Source organism: Panthera onca, chromosome C1 (assembly GCF_046562875.1).
Source record: "Panthera onca isolate mPanOnc1 chromosome C1, mPanOnc1 haplotype 2, whole genome shotgun sequence".
Classification (NCBI taxonomy): domain Eukaryota; kingdom Metazoa; phylum Chordata; class Mammalia; order Carnivora; family Felidae; genus Panthera; species Panthera onca.
Window position 1 is genome coordinate 79524576 of NC_138346.1, and position 21887 is coordinate 79546462.

The 21887-nt window shown below is 38.7% G+C and overlaps 1 protein-coding gene across 1 annotated transcript in view; it reads left to right on the forward strand.

The window, feature by feature from the left end:
- Nucleotides 1–21887, forward strand: part of NEB (nebulin) — a 224961-nt gene that overhangs the window by 48193 nt on the left and 154881 nt on the right. Inside the window, exons 36-52 of the mRNA XM_078451297.2 lie at nucleotides 92–199; nucleotides 2002–2313; nucleotides 3431–3637; nucleotides 5428–5532; nucleotides 6611–6718; nucleotides 8118–8429; nucleotides 9003–9209; nucleotides 9678–9782; nucleotides 9937–10044; nucleotides 10690–11001; nucleotides 12137–12343; nucleotides 13974–14078; nucleotides 15070–15177; nucleotides 16661–16972; nucleotides 17113–17319; nucleotides 18016–18120; nucleotides 19110–19217. Coding sequence (XP_078307423.2) covers nucleotides 92–199; nucleotides 2002–2313; nucleotides 3431–3637; nucleotides 5428–5532; nucleotides 6611–6718; nucleotides 8118–8429; nucleotides 9003–9209; nucleotides 9678–9782; nucleotides 9937–10044; nucleotides 10690–11001; nucleotides 12137–12343; nucleotides 13974–14078; nucleotides 15070–15177; nucleotides 16661–16972; nucleotides 17113–17319; nucleotides 18016–18120; nucleotides 19110–19217 — 3036 coding nt within the window. The remainder of the gene's footprint in view (nucleotides 1–91; nucleotides 200–2001; nucleotides 2314–3430; nucleotides 3638–5427; nucleotides 5533–6610; nucleotides 6719–8117; nucleotides 8430–9002; nucleotides 9210–9677; nucleotides 9783–9936; nucleotides 10045–10689; nucleotides 11002–12136; nucleotides 12344–13973; nucleotides 14079–15069; nucleotides 15178–16660; nucleotides 16973–17112; nucleotides 17320–18015; nucleotides 18121–19109; nucleotides 19218–21887) is intronic.

A 21887-nucleotide genomic window follows, 5' to 3' on the forward strand; every position in this document is an offset into this window, starting at 1 on the left:
GGAAAAGAATAAAACAATCCCAGCAACTGAGGAATCACTTTGGCTGATTAATACACAGCATGCTGACATCCTTTTTCCTTTTATATCCCAGGTCTGTTATAAACGGGACTGGCATGATTTAATAGCCAAGGGCAACAATGTGCTGGGTGACGCTATTCCCATCACTGCAGCCAAAGCATCCAGAAACATTGCCAGCGATGTAAGTAAAAATTTTAGGTGAAATGTGGGTGATTGCCTTTTTAAACGGTAATTAAATGTGTGCTTGTCTAAATGATAAAACAGTATGTTGAATTAATGACATTCAAATTCTCCACAAAATATTGTTTTGAAAACCTGTCACTTTTTCAACATTCTGTGATTCTTTTCAGTTGACCCCACTTGGTAGAGCTGTCATAAATCTGAAAGCCACTTTCTCCCCGATTCATAGCCCAAATTACCTTTACTGACACATTACCCTGACAGCCCACATTTATTTTCAGTGTGAACACCCTAACTGGCACTAACACATTAAATTCAGATGACTGCCTGCATTATAATTGTATTAAGAAGATTGCAAAGATGTTATATAAAATGTAAAGATCTTATAAACCAAATGGTTAAAAGGCCCATTTTTCTAGAATATAATTTTGGCTTATGTAAATTGATGCCCATTTCGTCTGTAATAGGAAAAGCATACACTTACATTTCTTCCCGTCATTGAAACTCAAAAATTTCAACAAGCAAGCATGCCCTGTAGACTTCACTGTCACATACTATTTTGGAGGCTTACAATCGCGGTTTAGGAAAAGAGGAGAAAGAAACCACCCATGTGTACAGACCACTTGGGAGCTAGCGGTGTAAGAATTCTACAACTTTCCTTGTAGGGATGCCACTGAAAATGTGTTCTTCAAAGATTTGTACACTGTTATGAAATAAATTTCTAGTTTAAGGACAAAGTGAAAGTCTAAAGTACGACATTATCTTTTTTATTTTTTATTTTTATTTTTTTTAGAGCTTGCACAGAGGTTTGTCTAACATGCCTAGAAATGAAATGTCTTGATAATCCGATTGCCTGCTAAACTCTTATTTATAAATCAGTGCATATGTGACAAGAGCAGGGTATCTGCAGAGTTTAGGTGGATTTGCATTCGCTTACCTAAAAATTGAGGTTTTGACCTGTTATATACAGTACGACTCAATCTACATCCCATTGCCAGTTCCAACAGTGAGATACCATGGGCTGCAGAGCTTTTGTAGTTAGGTCTTTACTGATGGGGAAAGCTCACAGCCATTCCTGCCCTTACTGCAGCTCTTTAATTCCTCTGCAGCTGCTTCAGCAGTGAGCTTGGAAAGTACCTGCTGAGAAATTGGTGGGGAAGGCCCAGCTCCCTGCCCAAGCATCTAAATTGATGCCAACTAGAAAGAAGAGGGTTTTTATTTTATTTGGTCAGCCTGAGACAACAAAATAATGTTTTCTACCCCCACCCCAAGAAAAACTGAGTGTGAACTTGCACATGGAATCCTTTAGAGTTTCTTCTGCATCTGTTACATACATATCACTTGGCCAATGGGAACAGCAAATGGAAGATTTTCTTAATTTCTAATATTCTGTGATGTATGATAACATTCTATGATGGTGATAATATATTGGCTTGGGAAAATTCACATCCCTAGGAAACCAAGAGGTATTGGCCTTATATTTTGAATGTGTCTTGTTTATACTAAGCATGAAAATTCAACCGGCTTTACGTAAAGTTCTACATGCAAATGCATTTGTAGGATTTATAGCAAAGAAAGAAACGGGGCTTGAATTTATCATGCTACCCACTTGTAACCCAGCAGTATTGGATATAAATGTTTTCAGTCTGAACTTTCTGGAGGCAAATGGGGGTGGGTGGGTATGTTTTGCACTTCTTGTATAATCTCCCAGGAAGTCACAATGTTCTAAGTGCCTTTGTGTATGAATATACTTGCTATACCTATCAATGCCTAGGACTTTGCTAACCAAATTTTCCTTTGCAGTATAAATACAAGGAAGCTTATGAGAAGGCAAAGGGGAAGCATGTGGGTTTTAGAAGCCTCCAGGATGATCCCAAGCTGGTCCATTATATGAACGTGGCAAAGTTGCAGTCAGATCGTGAATACAAGAAGAACTATGAGAACACCAAAACCAGCTACCATACCCCTGGGGACATGGTTAGCATTACTGCTGCAAAGATGGCCCAGGATGTTGTCACCAACGTCAACTACAAACAGCCGATACATCATTACACATACCTACCCGATGCCATGAGTCTTGAGCATACCAGGAATGTGAATCAAATTCAGAGTGATGTAAGTATGTATAACATAACAGACCCAGAAATGTTGGTGCTTGAGGGACAATCATTTCCTCCCATTTTAGTGGACTTCACAATACAGTGATATTTGAAAAGTGCATTTTTCAGGGCACCTGGATGGCTCAGTCAGCTAAGTGTCCAACTCTTGATTTTGGCTCAGGTCATGATCCATAGTCATGAAATTGAGCCCCAGGTCCAGTTTGGCATGGTGCCTGCTTGGGATTCTCTCTCTCTCTCTCTCTCTCTCTCTCTGTCTGTCTCAAAAGAAAAAATATATATATAATAAACAATCATTATTGAAAGACTAACAAATGCATGGTAGACAAGCTATGTTTTTCCTGGCTTTCTGTGTTCCTATTGAAGTCATTGACATTGTCTTTATTATGGATCAAAGGTAAAACTTATTCCACTAAGTATATAAACCACCTTGATTCTCAACAAGAGGAAATGGTTGCTGCTTAAGTGCTGATATTCTTTATTCTTCTGAACCCAGAAAAGTTTTTTTTTCTTTTTTTAACCAAAAATCACACTCTCATGCATGTTAATCTATGTAATGAGTCATCTAAAATGAACCAGGAAGGCTTTGTGATTGCAGCATGATTCATGGAGAGCTGCATGGGGAGGGTGTTTAATATTCAGGGCATTTCCTTCTGCAGGAACCAGATTTCTGTAAGAATCATCCTCTGTAAGGGAAGATATGGTATTCATTTATAGTTGCTTAATAAAGGTGTCTCTCCCCAGCTGAGACCAGGAATAGCCTAGGTGGGCAGTATGGGTGAAATTCAAAGTGGTGGGGTTTTCAGTGAAATCAAAAAGAAAGCCCAATTTATTGTTGAAAGAGAAATCTTTTTTTTTTTTTTAGTATTACCCATGGAAATATGTGGCCTAGATTCTCTCTGCACTGTATAATGCACTCTAACAACAGACGGCTTTTTCTTATTACCAAATTCTGGGTAAGAAGCTCAGTGGCAGACATAGTGAAAAGCTTCTTTATAGACATGAGCATGCTGAAAGTGTTGCTATTCATTTCCTTTGGATAGAATTGAAGGTTTCAGAGACATCTTTTGAGTATTCTGTTGGATATCTCCTCATATGAGATTACTCTTTTACAGAATGTATATAAAGACGAGTATAACAACTTCTTCAAAGGCATTGGATGGATCCCTATTGGTTCTCTAGAGGTTGAGAAGGTCAGGAAAGCAGGTGATGCTTTAAATGAGAGGAAGTATCGACAGCACCCAGATACCATCAAGTTCACAAGTGTGCCTGATTCCATGGGCATGGTTTTGGCTCAGAAGAACACAAAGCAGCTAAGCGATGTAAGTAGTTTCCCTTCAAAAGGGTTTGTCCATGAATAACACCCACTCCACCATCCTTCTTTAATCCAACACTTGAAGGTGCATCTGTGTTAGCATATCAACTGCTTTCAGGGTAGAATAGGAAGGTTTCACTTTTGAAGCAACTTGGAACTTGAACATAAAGAGAACAGGGAAGGGAGAAGGAGGATTTTCCAAAGTTGCTTTATTTTCCAAATATAGAGAATATGTACTATTTATAAGCAGACCCCTATCATTATACACATGAAATGAAATAAAATGATTACTCTTATCATCTGTAATTCCATCTGAATGGTAAACCAAGCTATTTATTGCTCTGAGTTGCAACCGTTCTACCTGGTTACACGGGGAGAAGGAGCAATGTCCTAATCCTCTTGCATAAGAGCTCTGTGTTCTGAAAAGCAATCCCGAGAGTGGCCTCTGGGGAGGAGGTAAGCAGTTTACTTTCAGAGTCAGCTGAGTCTCATTTCTGAGCCCAGGTCTATCTGGACCCTTGCTATCTCTACCCTTGGTAGAGCCTAATCACAATATTTGGTGCTTCATCTCATTTGATAATTTCAAGTTCTGTTAAAATACCTCCACCAGAAAGAGAAGAGTAAGTAAAAAGCAAAGATGTGTATTCTTAGCCCCAGATATTAGAAGGTGGGGAATGCTTTGCTTGGCTCAGATCTGAGGATTATCTGTGGATTTTCTCAGGCCAGTCTCTGCTTTCACATTACCATGGATATTTTGAGATTAATTCTTTTTTAGTGGCAATAAATATGTAAATTCTTTTGATTTCTTTTGTACCGAGTGAGAGACTCACTGTGTTTTTCCAGTGAGCTAGGAGAACTGCACACTCACTAATTGTCTTCCCCATCCCAATAAATACCATCAACATCTACCCAGTTACTCAAGCCAGAAACCTGGATGTTATTACTGATGTCTCCCTGTGTGATCCCTCCATCAATGCATCTGCTGAGCTAGCCTCCTAAATCTCTCCCAGCACCCTATGGAGCACTTTTCTGTCTTCCAGCTGCCCACAGTCCTAGTTTGGGCTTCCATATCTCTCATGGACACTTGCATGGTATCTGGACTCCCTGTCTGGGGTCACCCATGACCACCAGAAGAGCTATCTTAAAATATAAATCACATCCCTCTTACACTTTAAACTTTTTAGTAACTGCTCCTTGAACATCTAAACTTGTTACCTTGGCTGAAAAGGCCCTCAGTTCTGTGGCCATGTTCCCCATCCTGTTGAAGTCTGCCAGACTCCCTCAGCACACTCTAGCCCTGTGACACAGGCTGCCTTCAGTCCCTCACTCTGGCCGTGCCCTTTCCAGACTCGAGAGCTCTGCTTTGGCCTGGACTCCTCCCCTTTCTTCGTCTGGGCATAAATGTCACCTGCTTAGAGAGCCTTTGCTGACCATCCTTGTTTCTTTCCTAAAGTTATTCTATTTACAACACATCATACACTCTAGCTCTTCCAGTTTACATTTTTATTCTCTGTCTCCTCTACTGCACTATAACCTTCAAGAAGACATGTCTGCCTTTTTCAACAATTTACACGCAGAAACCTATCCCCCTACCTAGCCCATAGTGCTGCCCAGTAAATATTGGTGGAATAAGCAAATGGATAGGTCTGCTAACATCCTGCCATTTGATAGTACAGGTATTTGACTTGCATATGGCAAAACATGAATTATAACCTTCCTTTTTAAAGGAGTGTGTGCTTGATGAAACTTACATTATGTTAACTAATGACATTTGCATGCTGCCTCCTTTGTTTGTAGTTGAACTACAAAATAGAGGGAGAGAAACGGAAGCATAAGTACACTATGGACCCTGAATTGCCTCAGTTTATTCAGGCCAAGGTCAACGCCTTGAACATGAGTGATGTGAGTATTTGGCCTGGTGCCAGTCTAATATTGCTAACATGGGCCTCCTCTTTTCAGTTCTGTATAATTCTAGCAGTGAGAATTTTAAGGAGTATGGACCTTTTGAGTCTCTGTTGGAAAGTCATTGTGAAAACATGACTGCTGGTTAAACCTGAGGCTCCTCACCCCCTCCCCTGTCCTTGGAATGTCCATTCTGCCCACCATTCCCACAGTAGGAGACATTTTCAAGGATGCAGCCTTGATAGAGCAGTATGTTGTTGGGACCATCTGACTGGCATACGTGACTGAACCCAGTTAAGGCCTCTGTATAAACTTTGAAGATTGTGGTGGGCAGGTGAGGAGATCTACTTGTCTCATGGCCGCCCACGACAAGCCTTGTGTGTAAGTTCCCTTGTTTATTAAACCTGTCACCTGCCAATCTGCAGTGGTCTCCCTCTTTGTTCGGTCTCACCTTGCCCTCCATGTATGGGGGCCAATTTTTAAATCAGTCAACAGTAATGAATAGTCTGTAATAAGCACAAGTATTGCTTTGTCTAATTTTTGTTTCAGTCATTAAAACTTGTATAAAAGTTTATTATTAATTTTCTTTAGAAACTCTTTTTTGGCATATAAATAGCCTCTTGGGTAGTCTAGATACATAATTGGTGGTGATGTTTAAATTTACTATTATGAGTTGTTTCCTTTTGCTCTAAAAAAAGTTGGTAAATTCTAACTTAAAAATGTAATCAAACCTGGATAAAATTGTTCATTTCTTAAAAGATGTCTTAGTCATTCTTCCTAACATTCTAGGCTCTTTTGTCTCCAAATAAAATTTTTTGGTACTCATTTCTATACTTTTGGTTTATTTAAATTTTTTTCTGCTTTTGTAAGTAATATTTAAGCATTAATTAAATCTGGGTGGTACTACATCTGAATGTTTTATTTTAGTTTTCATACCTTTCTATAAGATTAAATTGCTTCATTATAAAAAATACAAGAAAATTAAAGTATTACATGCTTATTATAGAAAAGTTTGAAAATGTAGAAATATATTCAAGTAGAATAATAAAATAATAAAATACTGTTTCCTTTTTTCAAGGCTCATTATAAAGCAGACTGGAAGAAAACTCTTGCTAAGGGCTATGATTTGAGACCAGATGCCATTCCAATTGTTGCTGCAAAAAGTTCAAGAAATATTGCTAGTGATGTAAGTCTAATCTGAAAGTAGAAAACTCTTCTTCTATTTTTAAAACCTTTACATGGTATACGAGGATATATGAGGTAAATTAGGAAATTAAATATTATAGTATTAAAATATTTCCTAACATCCTAAGTGCCAATGAATTATATTACTTTGCTTTAAAATCTTTATTTTTTTTAAATTTTTTTAAAATGTTTATTTATTTTTGAGACAGAGAGAGACAGAGCATGAACGGGGGAGGGTCAGAGAGAGAGGGAGACACAGAATCTGAAACAGGCTCCAGGCTCTGAGCTGTCAGCACAGAGCCTGACGCGGGGCTTGAACTCACGGACCGCGAGATCATGACCTGAGCCAAAGTCGGACGCTTAACCGACTGAGCCACCCAGGCGTCCCTAAAATCTTTAGAAATTCAATACAAAAAGAAAATTTTTTAAACTGTGAAAAATGTTTGGTACTCTCATTGAAGTTGGAAACTGCTTTTTATTTGAATTTTTTTTTTCAAGAAAAAAACTTTGGCATACTAAAATGTCACTAAGTCAAAAAAAGTCTCCAAGTATTTTAAAAGAATAAAATTTTTTAACATAATTTTCACAAATAAAAAATATGATAAAATATAGGGGCACCTGGGTGGCTTAGTTGGTTAAGCATCCGACTTTGGCTCAGGTCATAATCTCATGGTCCGTGGGTTCGAGACCTGCATCAGGCTCTGTGCTAACAGGTCAGAGCCTGGAGCTTGTTTCGGATTCTGTGTCTCCCTCCCTCTCTGCCCTCCCCTGCTCACACTCTCTCTGTCTCTGTCTCTCTCTCTCTCTCAAAAAATAAACATTAAAAAAAAATTTAAAACTGATAAAATATGGAAAACCAGGAAGAATTATAGATTTAAATGAGAGGATTTTAGTTACTTACCTACTTATTCACTTTTTATAAGTTAAGTTATATTTTCTATGAGTTGATATAATAACTTGGTAGAGTAAAAATTCATTTGGAGTTGAATACACTAATTTGTATAAGAGCTCTGCTGAAATTTACTCAGGATTACACAAGTACTTTATAAAATAATGCAGTTCTTTTTGGAATTGATTATTAAAAAATATATATACACCAAATCCTTACTAGACTTTTCAGGAACCTTTGAGAATACTCAAAGAATCTACTTATAAATAATCTAGATGTAAACCACAAATTACCCCATTCTTAATTATCCCCAGAGCAAATCTCAAGACCCTCCATTAGAAATACTTTCCTAGTTATTTATTTAAAAATACTAAAAAACTTAGATGTTACCTGCATTCAGACCAAATTTGGCTATTGCTTAATTTGTTACGTAAATTCAGTATAACACTTTAGTATTTCCTGTAATTGACCCTATCAACCTTCTGTCTGTTTGTCTTTCTGTTTAATATAGTTCAAGTATAAAGAGGCTTATGAGAAAGCCAAAGGCAGGCAAATTGGATTTCTCAGTCTTCAGGATGATCCTAAACTGGTTCATTACATGAATGTAGCCAAAATCCAGTCAGATCGTGAGTACAAAAAGGGCTACGAAGCCAGCAAGACCAGGTATCACACACCCTTGGACATGTTCAGCGTGACAGCAGCCAAGAAATCTCAGGAGGCTGTTACCAACACCAACTACAGACAACCCTTCCACAGCTACACTCTGCTGCCTGATGCCTTGAATGTGGAGCATTCCAGGAATGCAATGCAGATCCAAAGCGATGTACGTAACAGTCAATACATTGTGGGCATAGAATTAGTTATCCGTTTATAGCCGGTGGGAGGGACAAACAAGAAATTGGCAATTCCATTTACTTCATCTTAAACCTGGCCGGACTCACTATAATTAGGGATCCTCTCCAGAATTTGGAGTTTTAGAATTTCACTCATGTGAACTATATATAGCTTTAACATTTTTGTTTTAGTTAGTGTGTGTGTGTGTGTGTGTGTGTGTGTGTGTGTGTGTGTGTTAGACACAGTATATGATATATTCTGTGAAAAGCTAAGAGGTTCAAATGAGTGCAATATACTGTCTTTCCAGTGTAAAATTCTTCTACCTTTTCCTCCAAGAAAGTTAAATTTAAAAAGGAATTATTGGGTCAGGTTTTCCTGTTCAAAATCACCAAGAATTCAATCACTTTGTAATTTGGTTTCTTTTCCAAAAGATGGCAGGGAATAAAAAGCAGGTTACTCTCTTTTCCCTCTTTTTTTTTCCTTTTTGATAATGAGTAAATTATCTAGCCAAAGAAACTCACGCTCTGTTTCTGAAATGAAAATGTCCTTTTTCATTGTAAAGAATCTATATAAATCCGACTTCACCAACTGGATGAAAGGGATCGGCTGGGTCCCAATAGAGTCACTGGAGGTGGAGAAGGCGAAGAAAGCAGGAGAGATTCTTAGTGAGAAGAAGTATCGCCAGCATCCTGAGAAGCTGAAGTTCACCTATGCCATGGACACAATGGAACAAGCACTTAACAAAAGCAACAAACTGAATATGGATAAGGTAAGAACCCAACTGCTGGCCTCATTCCGAGAACCCTCATAGAACTCAAGTCATGAGCCTGGCAGTGCCACTATAATCTTCATCAGCATTTTTAATCTTTGTGATGGTCTTGGTGGTGGTGGGAGGGGGAATTCTGTAACTTTCATCATGTCTAGAGAGCTCTCACATACACTGATCCTCAGACCATCTGTGTGCACTACTCAGAGGGTGTGACAGAACTGCAAAACTCCATGTAGTGTGAGGTTGGGGCAACATGGCATGTGCTGTTTCAGTGGAAGGAGACTCCCTTCTTTGATAGGTTTTTCCCTCGTGTGTTCAGTCTCATCACCCCATCTTCTTGCCATTTTACCCATTTCCCAATATCAGATTTAATTTCTTCTATCATGGAGATGTGAGTCTGTTTCTCCTGATACCACTTTCACAAACTTGTCCTGCCTTACAGTCATGTGCCTGTCCTTCTTGTTGCAGAGGCTCTACACTGAAAAGTGGAACAAAGACAAGACCACCATTCACGTCATGCCAGACACTCCTGACATTTTGCTTTCCAGAATAAACCAAATCACCATGAGTGATGTAAGTAGATTGACAGCAACAAAGTGGGAGAGAAGGTTGGAGGGAACTAATATTTATGGGATGCCTCTCTTTTACATACCAACTGCTTCAAACTCAGGATTCCCATTCGAACCCAAATAACAAGCTGCAGGTGTTATTCTATTTTGTCATTTAGAAACTGTACAAAGCTGGCTGGGAAGAGGAGAAAAAGAAAGGATATGACCTGAGGCCTGATGCCATTCCAATAAGGGCTGCAAAAGCCTGTAGAGACATTGCCAGTGATGTAAGTACTTCCACTGGGCTTTCTTTAGGCTCAGCAAATGAGACACAAATGAGCCAAGTTCCTGTGCATATTCAAGAGCTGCAGTCAACTCTACCTAGTGTTGGTGGGATTATCATCCATGGAACACACAAGACACTTTCCTTCACCCAGTCCAAGGACCCTCTAATCATTTGTTCATTATTTGATGTAAAAAGTAACTGGGTCATGTTAAGACAAGTTGCTTTTAGAGTATTCAGATCATTTATAGGCAATCCTGGGTGAATGTAGGGATGCAATCTACACGTTTTACCCAAGAGACCCATGATCTGGCTCTTTCCTGAATTAAAGATGCACCAGGAGAAATTGTGCCTGTAGCCTTTTCTGATTAGACACCTGAGTGAGGAAAGCTGCTTTCTAAAGCACCCTAAAACAACTCATTTATGCATCTCTTTGATTAATTCTGAGATCATTTTCTTTCAATGGAGTCAAGTCTGGCAAGAAATTGGAAGTAAAAAGATTTTGTTCACAGCCCCCATGAGCTTCTCTCTAATTGTACAGTAGCTCTAAAACTGTACACCTATGACAAATCTCATGGCGTCTAATGAATTACATTTTGTTCTCGTTCCTTCACTAACTTCATCACCATGCTTTCTTTCCCATCCGCAGTACAAATACAAGCAAGCCTATGAACAAGCCAAAGGGAAACACATTGGCTTCCGGAGCCTAGAGGACGACCCCAAGTTGGTGCACTTCATGCAGGTGGCCAAGATGCAGTCAGATCGGGAATATAAGAAGGCGTATGAGCAATCCAAGACCTCTTTCCACACCCCGGTGGACATGTTCAGTGTGGTGGCAGCCAAGAAGTCTCAGGAAGCAGCCACCAACACCAACTACAGAAATGTGATCCATACCTACAACATGCTTCCCGATGCCATGGGCTTTGAACTGGCCAAAAATATGATGCAGATTCAAAGTGATGTATGTGACAGCCATATCATTTGTAGAACATTTACTCTGGATAATAAGTGGATCATTAATGACCCTAAATCATTATGAAAATCCTGAAAGAAATTCATGTGTAGTTTCCCACCAAATTGTTTATATATATTTTTCAACTTAGATTGAATTTATTTATTTTAACAAAAGGGGATAAATTCTAGAAACTAAAGTCTTATTTTCCACCATTCTTGCTGTGAGGATTGTTGAATGCTGGATCCAGCAATCGCAAATGAAATTTTGTTGCAGAGAGCATGCTGAAGGAAACCTGTCTAGCAAAGAGAGTCAGAAGCATATGGCTTCTGATACAGAAGTAAGGGGAAAGGCAGAAAGTCAGATAACTTGGTAGCTCCTGCCCCTCACTCCTAACCAGCTTTCATTCCACTCCTTCCAACTTTGCAACTTGCTGATGAAACATTGAGGAGGTGAGGGCTGAGGCAGCTACTGGAATGAATGTGAGGAAGGAACAGAATTCAGCTAGAGAGACCATTTATTTGGTGGCTGTGAGAAGGGAATTTAAATTACAAACCAAAGGCAGGCCACACCAAGCATGTGTTTCTCTTTGGGAATATTTGAGCTGAGCTATTATGTACCCCACCCCTGGCAATTAAGTGCTCATATAAAACCAACCATGGCAGAGTTGTAGAGGGCAATATCAGAATTGGGGGGGGGGGGGTGGACCAAAAAATTTGCATAGAGTACCAGTGAGGTTTCTGGCATACCTGAGAGAGTTGTAACAGTGGTGGGTGAGCAAAACTTACAATGAAAGAGAGAACCGGGGTCCCAGTGAGTCCTCGGTCAACCAAGGGAACTTGGGAATTTTTGTAAGAAAGGCCAGCATCATTCCTTTTCTTGAGAGAATAGTCATGTAGTAGTTTAGTTGGTATTTCTTAGCATTTTTTTCTTTAATGAAGGCATTGCGGAAAATAAATCACAAAGATATTACTGCTTGTTTTTAATTGTTCGTGCAAGAAAATGTGAAAAGATACTGTTTGGGGACAAAAAGAGTTGAAGTTTGTTATGCTGTTGGTTGAACACGTAGGGAATATTAAACACCCACTCATAGTCCTTGGAAGTTTGGGTTTCTCCTCATCCATGAACCTTTCCTCTTTTGCAGAATCAGTACAAAGCTGACTATGTTGACTTCATGAAGGGCATTGGATGGCTCCCTCTGGGCTCCCTAGAAGCTGAGAAAAACAAGAAAGCCATGGAGATTATCAGTGAAAAGAAGTACCGCCAGCACCCAGACACTTTGAAGTATTCCACTTTGATGGACTCAATGAACATGGTTCTGGCCCAGAATAATGCAAAAATTATGAATGAAGTAAGTCATTCGTAATGTGATAGTTCCTAAGCACCGGGAAAAAGCCAGGCATTCTTACATTTGACCTATGGGTTTTGCTAATAGTTTTAGGGCATCACAATGAATGTTTATTCAACTTTGCAAAAGGAACTTGTGGTTGGGGCGCCTGGGAGGCTCAGTTGGCTAAACATTCAACTTCAGCTCAGGTCATGATCTGAGGTTCATGAGTTTGAGCCCCGAGTTGGGGTCTGTGCTGACAGCTGAGACAGAGCCTGGAGACTGTTTCAGATTCTGTGTCTCCCTCTCTCTCTGCTCCTTCCCTGCTCATGCTCTGTCTCTCTCAAAAATAAATAAACATAAAAAATTTTTTAAAAGGGGGGACTTGTGGTTAAAAAAAATGATAGAAGTCAGTCCTAATTCGTGGCCTCCCAAATGTTTAGTGAACCATTTTTCCCAACAGACATAACAAAATAAATATGAATTGTTTCTTTTCATGCACATTTTGTAACAAAATCTTGTTTGTCTAAGATGAAGTTGAGTAGAAGTTCATGATGCTGAATCAGCACATTGTTTGCCTGATAACAACTGGGTATTGCAGCCCACCCTGTTTCCTAGCTGCGTCAGTGGAATTGAAGAAGACTCTTAGATTATGTGGCTATGGTAGCATTTGGAGCCGGGACCTTCTGTGGACAAATCATGAGAGCAATTGTTCTCCCATCAGTAGTCCCTTGGATCATTAATTATTCCACCCTTTAGAAAAGGCTTACTGTATTTTTAAAAATTTGTTAGCCATAATAAATATCAGGACCAACAAACACATCAACCTGGTACTTCTCTAAGTTACAAATAATAAAATAATTGCAACAGCATTGTTGTGGATCACGATTTGAAATGCCATTGATTAGCAAAAGAGAAAAAAAAACTATTTGGACTTTAACATTAAACAGTCACATAAAATTATGGTTCTACTTGTACTAGAGAGAGCTGTATTATACTAAGTCTCTGAGTAAATCCCTTGGAGTCTTCTGAGAAAGAAAACTGATTGGTCAAGATGACCGTTGCCTTTGATAGGGACTTGCCTAAAAGACAAGGCACAAATCTCAGTGCCTCTTTTAAGATTTAGTATTTAAACTCTGACAAGCTCACATAAACCTTTCATTTCTTTTTCAGCATTAATGATTTATTAACCATTTCAGAATAATGATGCTAAAGTAAGAATCTTCATCCTCTTACTGCAAAGTTGTGGAAATTATAGCCCAGACCTGCTGTGTGTCTTTAGGCAAGGTACATTGCTTCTCTGGGCCATAATTTCCTCAAATCTGCAACAAAAGGATTCAACTGATGACCGCCAAGATACCTCTCAGTGTAGCATTTGCTATTTCTATGATTCTCATCTTGGTATCATTTTACTTTCCATCTTACATAATCTCTACTGTCTTGTTTGAATGAGTATCTTTTCCATAAAAAAAATAAAATCGAGTTAATAAAAATACTTAAAATATTGATGTGTGTATATACATATACATATATACATATGTGTGTGTGTGTATATATATATATATATATATATATATATAAAATGAGCACATTTTAAGATTTGTAAATACTAACTTTCCTTTTTTCCTTTTTTTTTCTTTTTTAAATTTTCCAGCATCTCTACAAACAAGCATGGGAGGCTGATAAGACCAAAGTCCATATTATGCCTGATATCCCCCAGATTATTTTGGCAAAGGCAAATGCAATTAATATGAGTGATGTAAGTGTAATCCCCCCGGTTTATTTGAACCAGTATAAACAAATAAAGTAATGTCTCAACTATGAAGAATGAATGTTTTGAAAATAAGAGGAATCCACAAATGACAATCTTTCTCTTTCTAACCTTGATTTGCTAAGAGTTGGAGCAGGCCTGTCAATGAGACTTGGGCCCAGCAGTTAGGAATCTGAAGGGCACTTGGGTTTTGTTTGGGGGGCGGGTATGCCTCCTCAAACTAAGAGACCTGGCAGGAAGAGAAGGGCTTGCCCCCTCCCTCTCCCAGAAGAGAAAAAGGAAGTGAAAATCCTAGGGCTCGGTTCCTGTGGTCTCTCTACCAAGCCTTTGAGATGGTCCTAAAGAGGGGGGTCTCAGGGAAAGTTAAATGGAAAGGGAAGATGAACATTTTGAAGAATTTGGAGCAAGCTCCATAACAAGGAATGTTCCACACTTAGTGTTAGAAAATGCGTAGGTGTTTCATTTCACTTCCTTTCTCAACCTAACCATAGTTGCTAGAAAATCTCCAATCCTACCAGTGTTTTTTCTTCTCTTTGAATTCCATAAGGATTTAGGATTGATGACTCCTTTTTGGATCGTAAAATCCACACAATTACGTGAATAAAAGTGTCACTTGCAAAACAGTGAAGTTTTCTTTTGTTCTAAGAGAATGGTTGTTTCGTAGTCTTTCCTTGACTCTTAATTGATAAAAACGTTATCAATTAGAATCTGCTGGGCTTTAGCGGTTTTAAAAAGCATATTTACAACCTAAGAGATCATTAGCTGTTTTTCTGATGGTTTCTTGAAGATAAGTTTGGGTTTGTAATAGACTTTTTCCAAACACAATTTTGTTATTTGTAAGAACATTTAGCCATTGAACCACCAAGGAAACATTCTGCTTAAAAATAAAAATGATGCCACAGCACTAGTGTTTACTCTTTTAAAATAAGCCCGGGCTTTTCTGTTTAGAAGAAAATTATTCCCTTGCCTCTCTTTACAGAAACTCTACAAACTTTCTTTGGAAGAATCTAAAAAGAAAGGCTATGATCTCAGAACTGATGCAATTCCTATCAAAGCTGCCAAAGCCTCAAGAGATATTGCAAGTGATGTAAGTCTGCAGGAAAACACTCACCTTTGTTTTGTTTTCTAATTTACCAAAATAATAAGGGCTGAGTTTTGGAAACTCTCAATGGATAAAATATGGGGGGGGAACAAAGCATGCCTACTAACAATGGCCTCCTATTCAATGAGTACCTCTTAGGTTTGCTCTTTTGTTGTCTCTGGTATTTCTGAAAAAAACAGAATGCTAACCACATTATGACCACATATCTTTGTGCTCCCCAGCTTATGAGATCTAGGTGAATTTGCTTTGAACTCCATCCCCAAGGCTATGGCCTGTAGAAATCCAAAGCCCTTCACCAAGCTTTCCTGCAGAAAGACTTGGATTGTTCTTGCTTCCTGCCTGTTAGGAACTGTCCTCCTAACAGGATGTCTCATTGTGTGGTGTACTAGGGGTGCTGATATTTTGGACTCATGACAACTGATTATTAAATAATCAGAAATTTTGCAAGCCAGTTGTTAAATTCTTGGTAGCTTGACATCAGCCATGGTGGGAGTATTTACACCACAGAAATTGACAAACACTGCAGATGAGGGCTTTTATCCCTCCAATCGCTGGTGTGCCAACACACCATTGCCATAACACATCACCTGTGGGAAATTCAGTTCTTTCATTTGGTTGTTTCCACAAGAAATCTGCTCACAGTGAGCACTGAGTTATTTGGGGGTAATGGGAAGAGCACATTTCAGAGCACTCTTTCCTTAGCCACTCCTGCAATGACACTTTCTCTCTCATTTTACATACTTGCTCTTCATCTTTCCTACCTGTCCATCCTGATGCCACTACTACATTGTCCTGAAATCTCCAAATTCTTTTCCCTCTATTATGCTGGAGTAATTTGGCTCCCCGAGCTCCTGCCCCCTAACTCACACACTCAAACTCACAAGAGACAGGCAGAATAAAAACTTTCCATGTATCAGGATCCTCTCTCTGTAGAAAGAAGTTGAGTGATAAATAAAACTTCTTCCCCATTATGCCAGTCTTAAGGGGAAAGGAGTTCTACAAATACAAAGCTACTCTAAAACGATATCCCATAACTAAGCTTATTCTCAACCGTAAAAGGCTGGCTGATGATTTCTTAGGGCAGCATTAAACTGCTTAGAACATTCTGCTCTTTTCACTCATTTGCCCTACTGAAGTTCTCTTTGACACTAACAACAGAGTATGTGTGGAAGGCAGTGTGGTATATCATCACAGGCTCTGGGTTCTAATACTTAGTGACCTTAGCAAGCCACTCACCTCCCTGGGTCTCAGCTTACTCACCTGTAACATTGGGGCAGTAATAATAACTTTGTAATCTACCTCACAACATATAGTTGTGAGTAGCAAGTTACACAAATAAATGTGAAAAATGTGTTTTATAAACTGTAGAACTCTACACAAGTATCACTTTTTATAAATACAGAATATTGACACTAGAATTCTTCTAGTCAAAAGAACTGCTGTAACAAATATTCTAATTTTTTCACAGTATAAATACAAATACAATTATGAAAAGGAAAGGGGGAAAATGTTTGGTTTCCGTAGTCTTGAGGATGATCCCAAGTTGGTCCATTCCATGCAAGTGGCTAAGATGCAGTCTGATCGAGAGTACAAGAAAAACTATGAGAAGACAAAGACCAGCTATCACACTCCTGCTGACATGCTCAGTGTCACAGCTGCCAAGGATGCTCAAGCCAACATCACCAACACCAACTACAAGCACTTGATTCACAAGTATGTCCTCCTTCCAGATGCCATGAGCATCGAGCTGACCAGGAATATGAATCGCATACAGAGTGATGTAAGTCTCTCTTTTTTCTGGGTGATGGTTGGATTCCTAGCCCAGGAATGGAGATCACAGTCTTCTATACTTTTGTGTCTAAACTGACAAAGGTAAAGTAATTGATAAGGTGAAGGAGAATTTGTCTCTTCTCTTTATAGAATGAATACAAGCAGGATTACAATGAGTGGTACAAAGGGCTTGGCTGGAGTCCAGCTGGTTCCCTAGAAGTGGAGAAGGCCAAGAAAGCAACTGAATATGCCAGTGATCAGAAATACCGCCAGCATCCCAGCAACTTCCAGTTTAAGAAACTGACTGACTCTATGGACATGGTTCTTGCCAAGCAGAATGCACATACCATGAACAAGGTAGGCAGCCATCCTTCTATTCAGGTCCTTCCATACAGCTCCCAGGAAGGCAGGGCTAACAGCCTCTGGTTCTTGTTTGGGGAATTTGGTTGGAGTCCACCACTTCTGGGCAGTGACAAACAGTTCCAGAGCATGTCCCTATATCATTTTCTTCTGCCGACTTCTTATTTCCCCTGTTTGGTTTTGGGTTTTTATGAGAGAGAGAGAGAGAGAGAGAGAGAGAGAGAGAGAGAGTGAGCGAGTGCATGAGCGCAAGTGCAGAGGGCAGAGGGAAAGAGAGAGAGAGTCAGTCTTAAGTAGGCTCCACATCCAGTACAGAGCCTGATGTGGGGCTCAATCTCACAACTGTGAGATCAGGACCTGAGCTGAAATCAAGAGGTGGACACTTAACTGACTGAACCACTCAGGTGCCCCATTTCCCCTGAATCTTATCATTGAGTTACAAATCATTTGTTTTTTAAAATTATTATATGTTAAGTATTTTTAATCCATTCTAGAAGATAGACCTACAATATTATTTTTAAAAAATCTGAGTTTGTTTTTAGTGTCTTTTCTGAATCATAAGCGACTTTAGTTACTAAAATTAATCTAATTCAAATTGAGTGCATTCAAATGGTCTGTTAAGTTTTTTTCTTTCCTGTGGGTCCTAAAAAGCTATTCAAATTTCAAATGTCTTTTTTCCCCCTAACTTCCTAGCACTTATATACCATTGACTGGAACAAAGATAAAACCAAGATTCATGTGATGCCAGATACACCAGATATTTTACAAGCCAAGCAGAATCAAGCTATGTATAGCCAGGTAAAGTTATAGAAAAATTTGACTTAAAACTAATTAAACTTATTAAATGATGTAATGGTAAATAATTGATGTAAATGCAGAAGGAATGGAAATGAATGACTCACACTGGCTAACTAGAGATGCTGCAAAATATGGCGGTTAAAAGGAAGGGCTTTAGCTGTGACTCTTTTGCTCCATGGAGAGAGGCACTGTGCCTGTGTGATTTATCTCCGTACTCCTTGTACTTGGCACAGAATAGGAAATCAATAAATAATGGTTGAAAGGAAAAAATTGCATCAGACAGACCTGCTTTGGGTTTTGGCTTTTATGAATTATATAACATTGGGTCTAAGCCTTAGTTTCCTCATTCCTAAAATTGGGACCATAATAATGCTTATGACATTAAATTAAATTGCTGTGAAGACCAAATGAGAAATTTCCATGGAAGGCTCCCCACACAGTACCTGTGTTGAACACACACTAAGTCTGGATGACTTACAACTATTGTTATTATTATCCAGTTTTAACCCCCTTGCATCTATTCAATAAATTTCATGCATAAAGATGAATTCATTTATTGTGCCTCATAAAAGGCTTTTCAGTATCTACTACTTTTATCACTTAGATAATCAAAATTTTGTTACCTGACTTTTTTGGTTACCAATTTTTTTCACATCTGTGATTCAAATAGTGAGCCCAGACTGTACTTAACAGCAGGAGGAAAGTACCTAATATACTTGATATGCCCATATTGTGTCTGAACAGAAAAGCAACTCTAAAATTGTATATGTATCTCATAACTGAGTGTATTCTCAGAGTCAGAAAATTGAAGCAAAATCCTGTAATGCTAAGTCAGTGCTTCATAAAAACAGCTTCATTTGTTTTTATCCATATCTTTAGAGATAAGGGAGATGATAGAATCTGACGTCTACTCTCTAGGTAAACTGTTATTCAGTAACTCATTGGGGTTTTAGTATATACTGAATAATGCTAAATTATTTAATTTCCAGAAACTCTATAAACTTGGGTGGGAAGAAGCTTTGAAGAAAGGATATGATCTCCCAGTTGATGCAATTTCTGTGCAGATGGCCAAAGCTTCAAGAGACATCGTTAGCGATGTAAGTACTTGTTTGGCTTTTATGATATGTTATCTGAATCAGGTATCTTAATGCTGGTAACTATTTTTACAGATGGGCCTTACCTTTCAAAATGCAATACTATTTCTTCATCTTCTCTTATCCTCTTAGTTTACCAAAAATTCACTTTTCTTTCTTACTGATCCAGTATCAAAGAAAGGGTTTCTTCAATAGAGGTTGAGTCAGAGGACCTATAAGAGCCATTGTCACACTAACAATGAAGCAACAGAAAGACAAATAAAGAAACTGATCCCATTCACAATTGCACCAAGAAGCATAAAATACCTAGGAATAAATCTAACCAAAGATGTAAAAGATCTGTATGCTGAAAACTATAGAAAGCTTATGAAGATATTTGAAGACGATATAAAGAAATGGAAAGACATTCCCTGCTCATGGATTGAAAGAATAAATATTGTCAAAAGGTCAATACTACCCAAAGCTATCTACACATTCAAGGCAATCCCAATCAAAATTGCACCAGCATTCTTCTCGAAACTAGAACAAGCAATCCTAAAATTCATACGGAACCACAAAAGGCCCCGAATAGCCAAAGTAATTTTGAAGAAGAAGACCAAAGCAGGAGGCATCACAATCCCAGACTTTAGCCTCTACTACAAAGTTGTCATCATCAAGACAACATGGTATTGGCACAAAAACAGACACATAGACCAATGGAATAGAATAGAAACCCCAGAACTAGACCCACAAACGTATGGCCAACTCATCTTTGACAAAGCAGGAAAGAACATCCAATGGAAAAAAGACAGTCTCTAACAAATGGTGCTGGGAGAACTGGACAGCAACATGCAGAAGGTTGAAACTAGACCACTTTCTCACACCATTCACAAAAATAACCTCAAAATGGATAAAGGACCTGAATGTGAGACAGGAAACCATCAAAACCCTAGAGGAGAAAGCAGGAAAAGACCTCTCTGACCTCAGCCGTAGCAATCTCTTACTCGACACATCCCCAAAGGCAAGGGAATTAAAAGCAAAAATGAATTACTGGGACCTTATGAAGATAAAAAGCTTCTGCACAACAAAGGAAACAACCAACAAAACTAAAAGGCAACCAACGGTATGGGAAAAGATATTTGCAAATGACATATCGGACAAAGGGCTAGTATCCAAAATCTATAAAGAGCTCACCAAACTCCACACCCGAAAAACAAATAACCCAGTGAAGAAATGGGCAGAAAACATGAATAGACACTTCTCTAGAGAAGACATCCGGATGGCCAACAGGCACATGAAAAGATGCTCAACGTCGCTCCTTATCAGGGAAATACAAATCAAAACCACACTCAGCTATCACCTCACGCCAGTCAGAGTGGCCAAAATGAAGAAATCAGGAGACTATAGATGCTGGAGAGGATGTGGAGAAACAGGAACCCTCTTGCACTGTTGGTGGGAATGCAAATTGGTGCAGCCACTCTGGAAAACAGTGTGGAGGTTCCTCAAAAAATTAAAAATAGACCTACCCTATGACCCAGCAATAGCACTGCTAGGAATTTACCCAAGGGATACAGGAGTACTGATGCATAGGGGTACTTGTACCCCAATGTTTATAGCAGCACTCTCAATAATAGCCAAATTATGGAAAGAGCCTAAATGTCCATCAACTGATGAATGGATAAAGAAATTGTGGTTTATATACACAATGGAGTACTACAGGGCAATGAGAAAGAACGAAATATGGCCCTTTGTAGCAACATGGATGGAACTGGAGAGTGTGATGCTAAGTGAAATAAGCCATACAGAGAAAGACAGATACCATGTGTTTTCACTCTTATGTGGATCCTGAGAAACTTAACAGAAGCCCATGGGGGAGGGGAAGGAAAAAAAAAAAAGAGGTTAGAGTGGGAGAGAGCCAAAGCATAAGAGACTTAAAAACTGAGAACAAACTGAGGGTTGATGGGGGGTGGGAGGGAGGGGAGGGTGGGTGATGGGTATTGAGGAGGGCATCTTTTGGGATGAGCACTGGGTGTTGTATGGAAACCAATTTGACAATAAATTTCATATATTGAAAAAAAAAAAGAGCCATTATCCTAAGATGCTATGTTTGTAGACATTACAAAGAAACCAGAGATTTCAGTTTTCCCCTGCTTGCCTGAAAACAATTTCCTGTTTTCTATTTGTCTATTTTAGACAAATCCAAAGTGCCAGTTAATAAATCAAACTCAATAACCTGATGTTGATAAATTTTTATATGCACATATTTAAAAATTAGCTGCCAGTTATTTTTATTTAACCCATTCTTGCATGTAAATAATTCTAAAATAGCTAGGGGCATAGAAAATTCAGGAAGTTTCAGGAATTTAGGTTTAAGGTCCAGAGGGCTTAACTTTCTGTTGGGTATTTGTTCTCCAAGGCCACTTTTGGTTATGATTGAAAAGGGTAGTTAATTTGGTAAATAAACTAGGTGTAATTCCTATTGACTAATTAAATGTTTATAAATATTTGACTTAGATATTCTGTGTATAGATAAACATGTCATTATGTTAATTCTAAGAATTAGCCTCAAAAAATCCAGAGAAATTTGGAATTTCAGAGGGAAGAACTACCTCTTAAAATCTTTAAAACAAAACAAGGATTTGGGCTGGAGAAAGTATGTCTAAAGACAGCACCATGAATTCTAAGAATATAAGG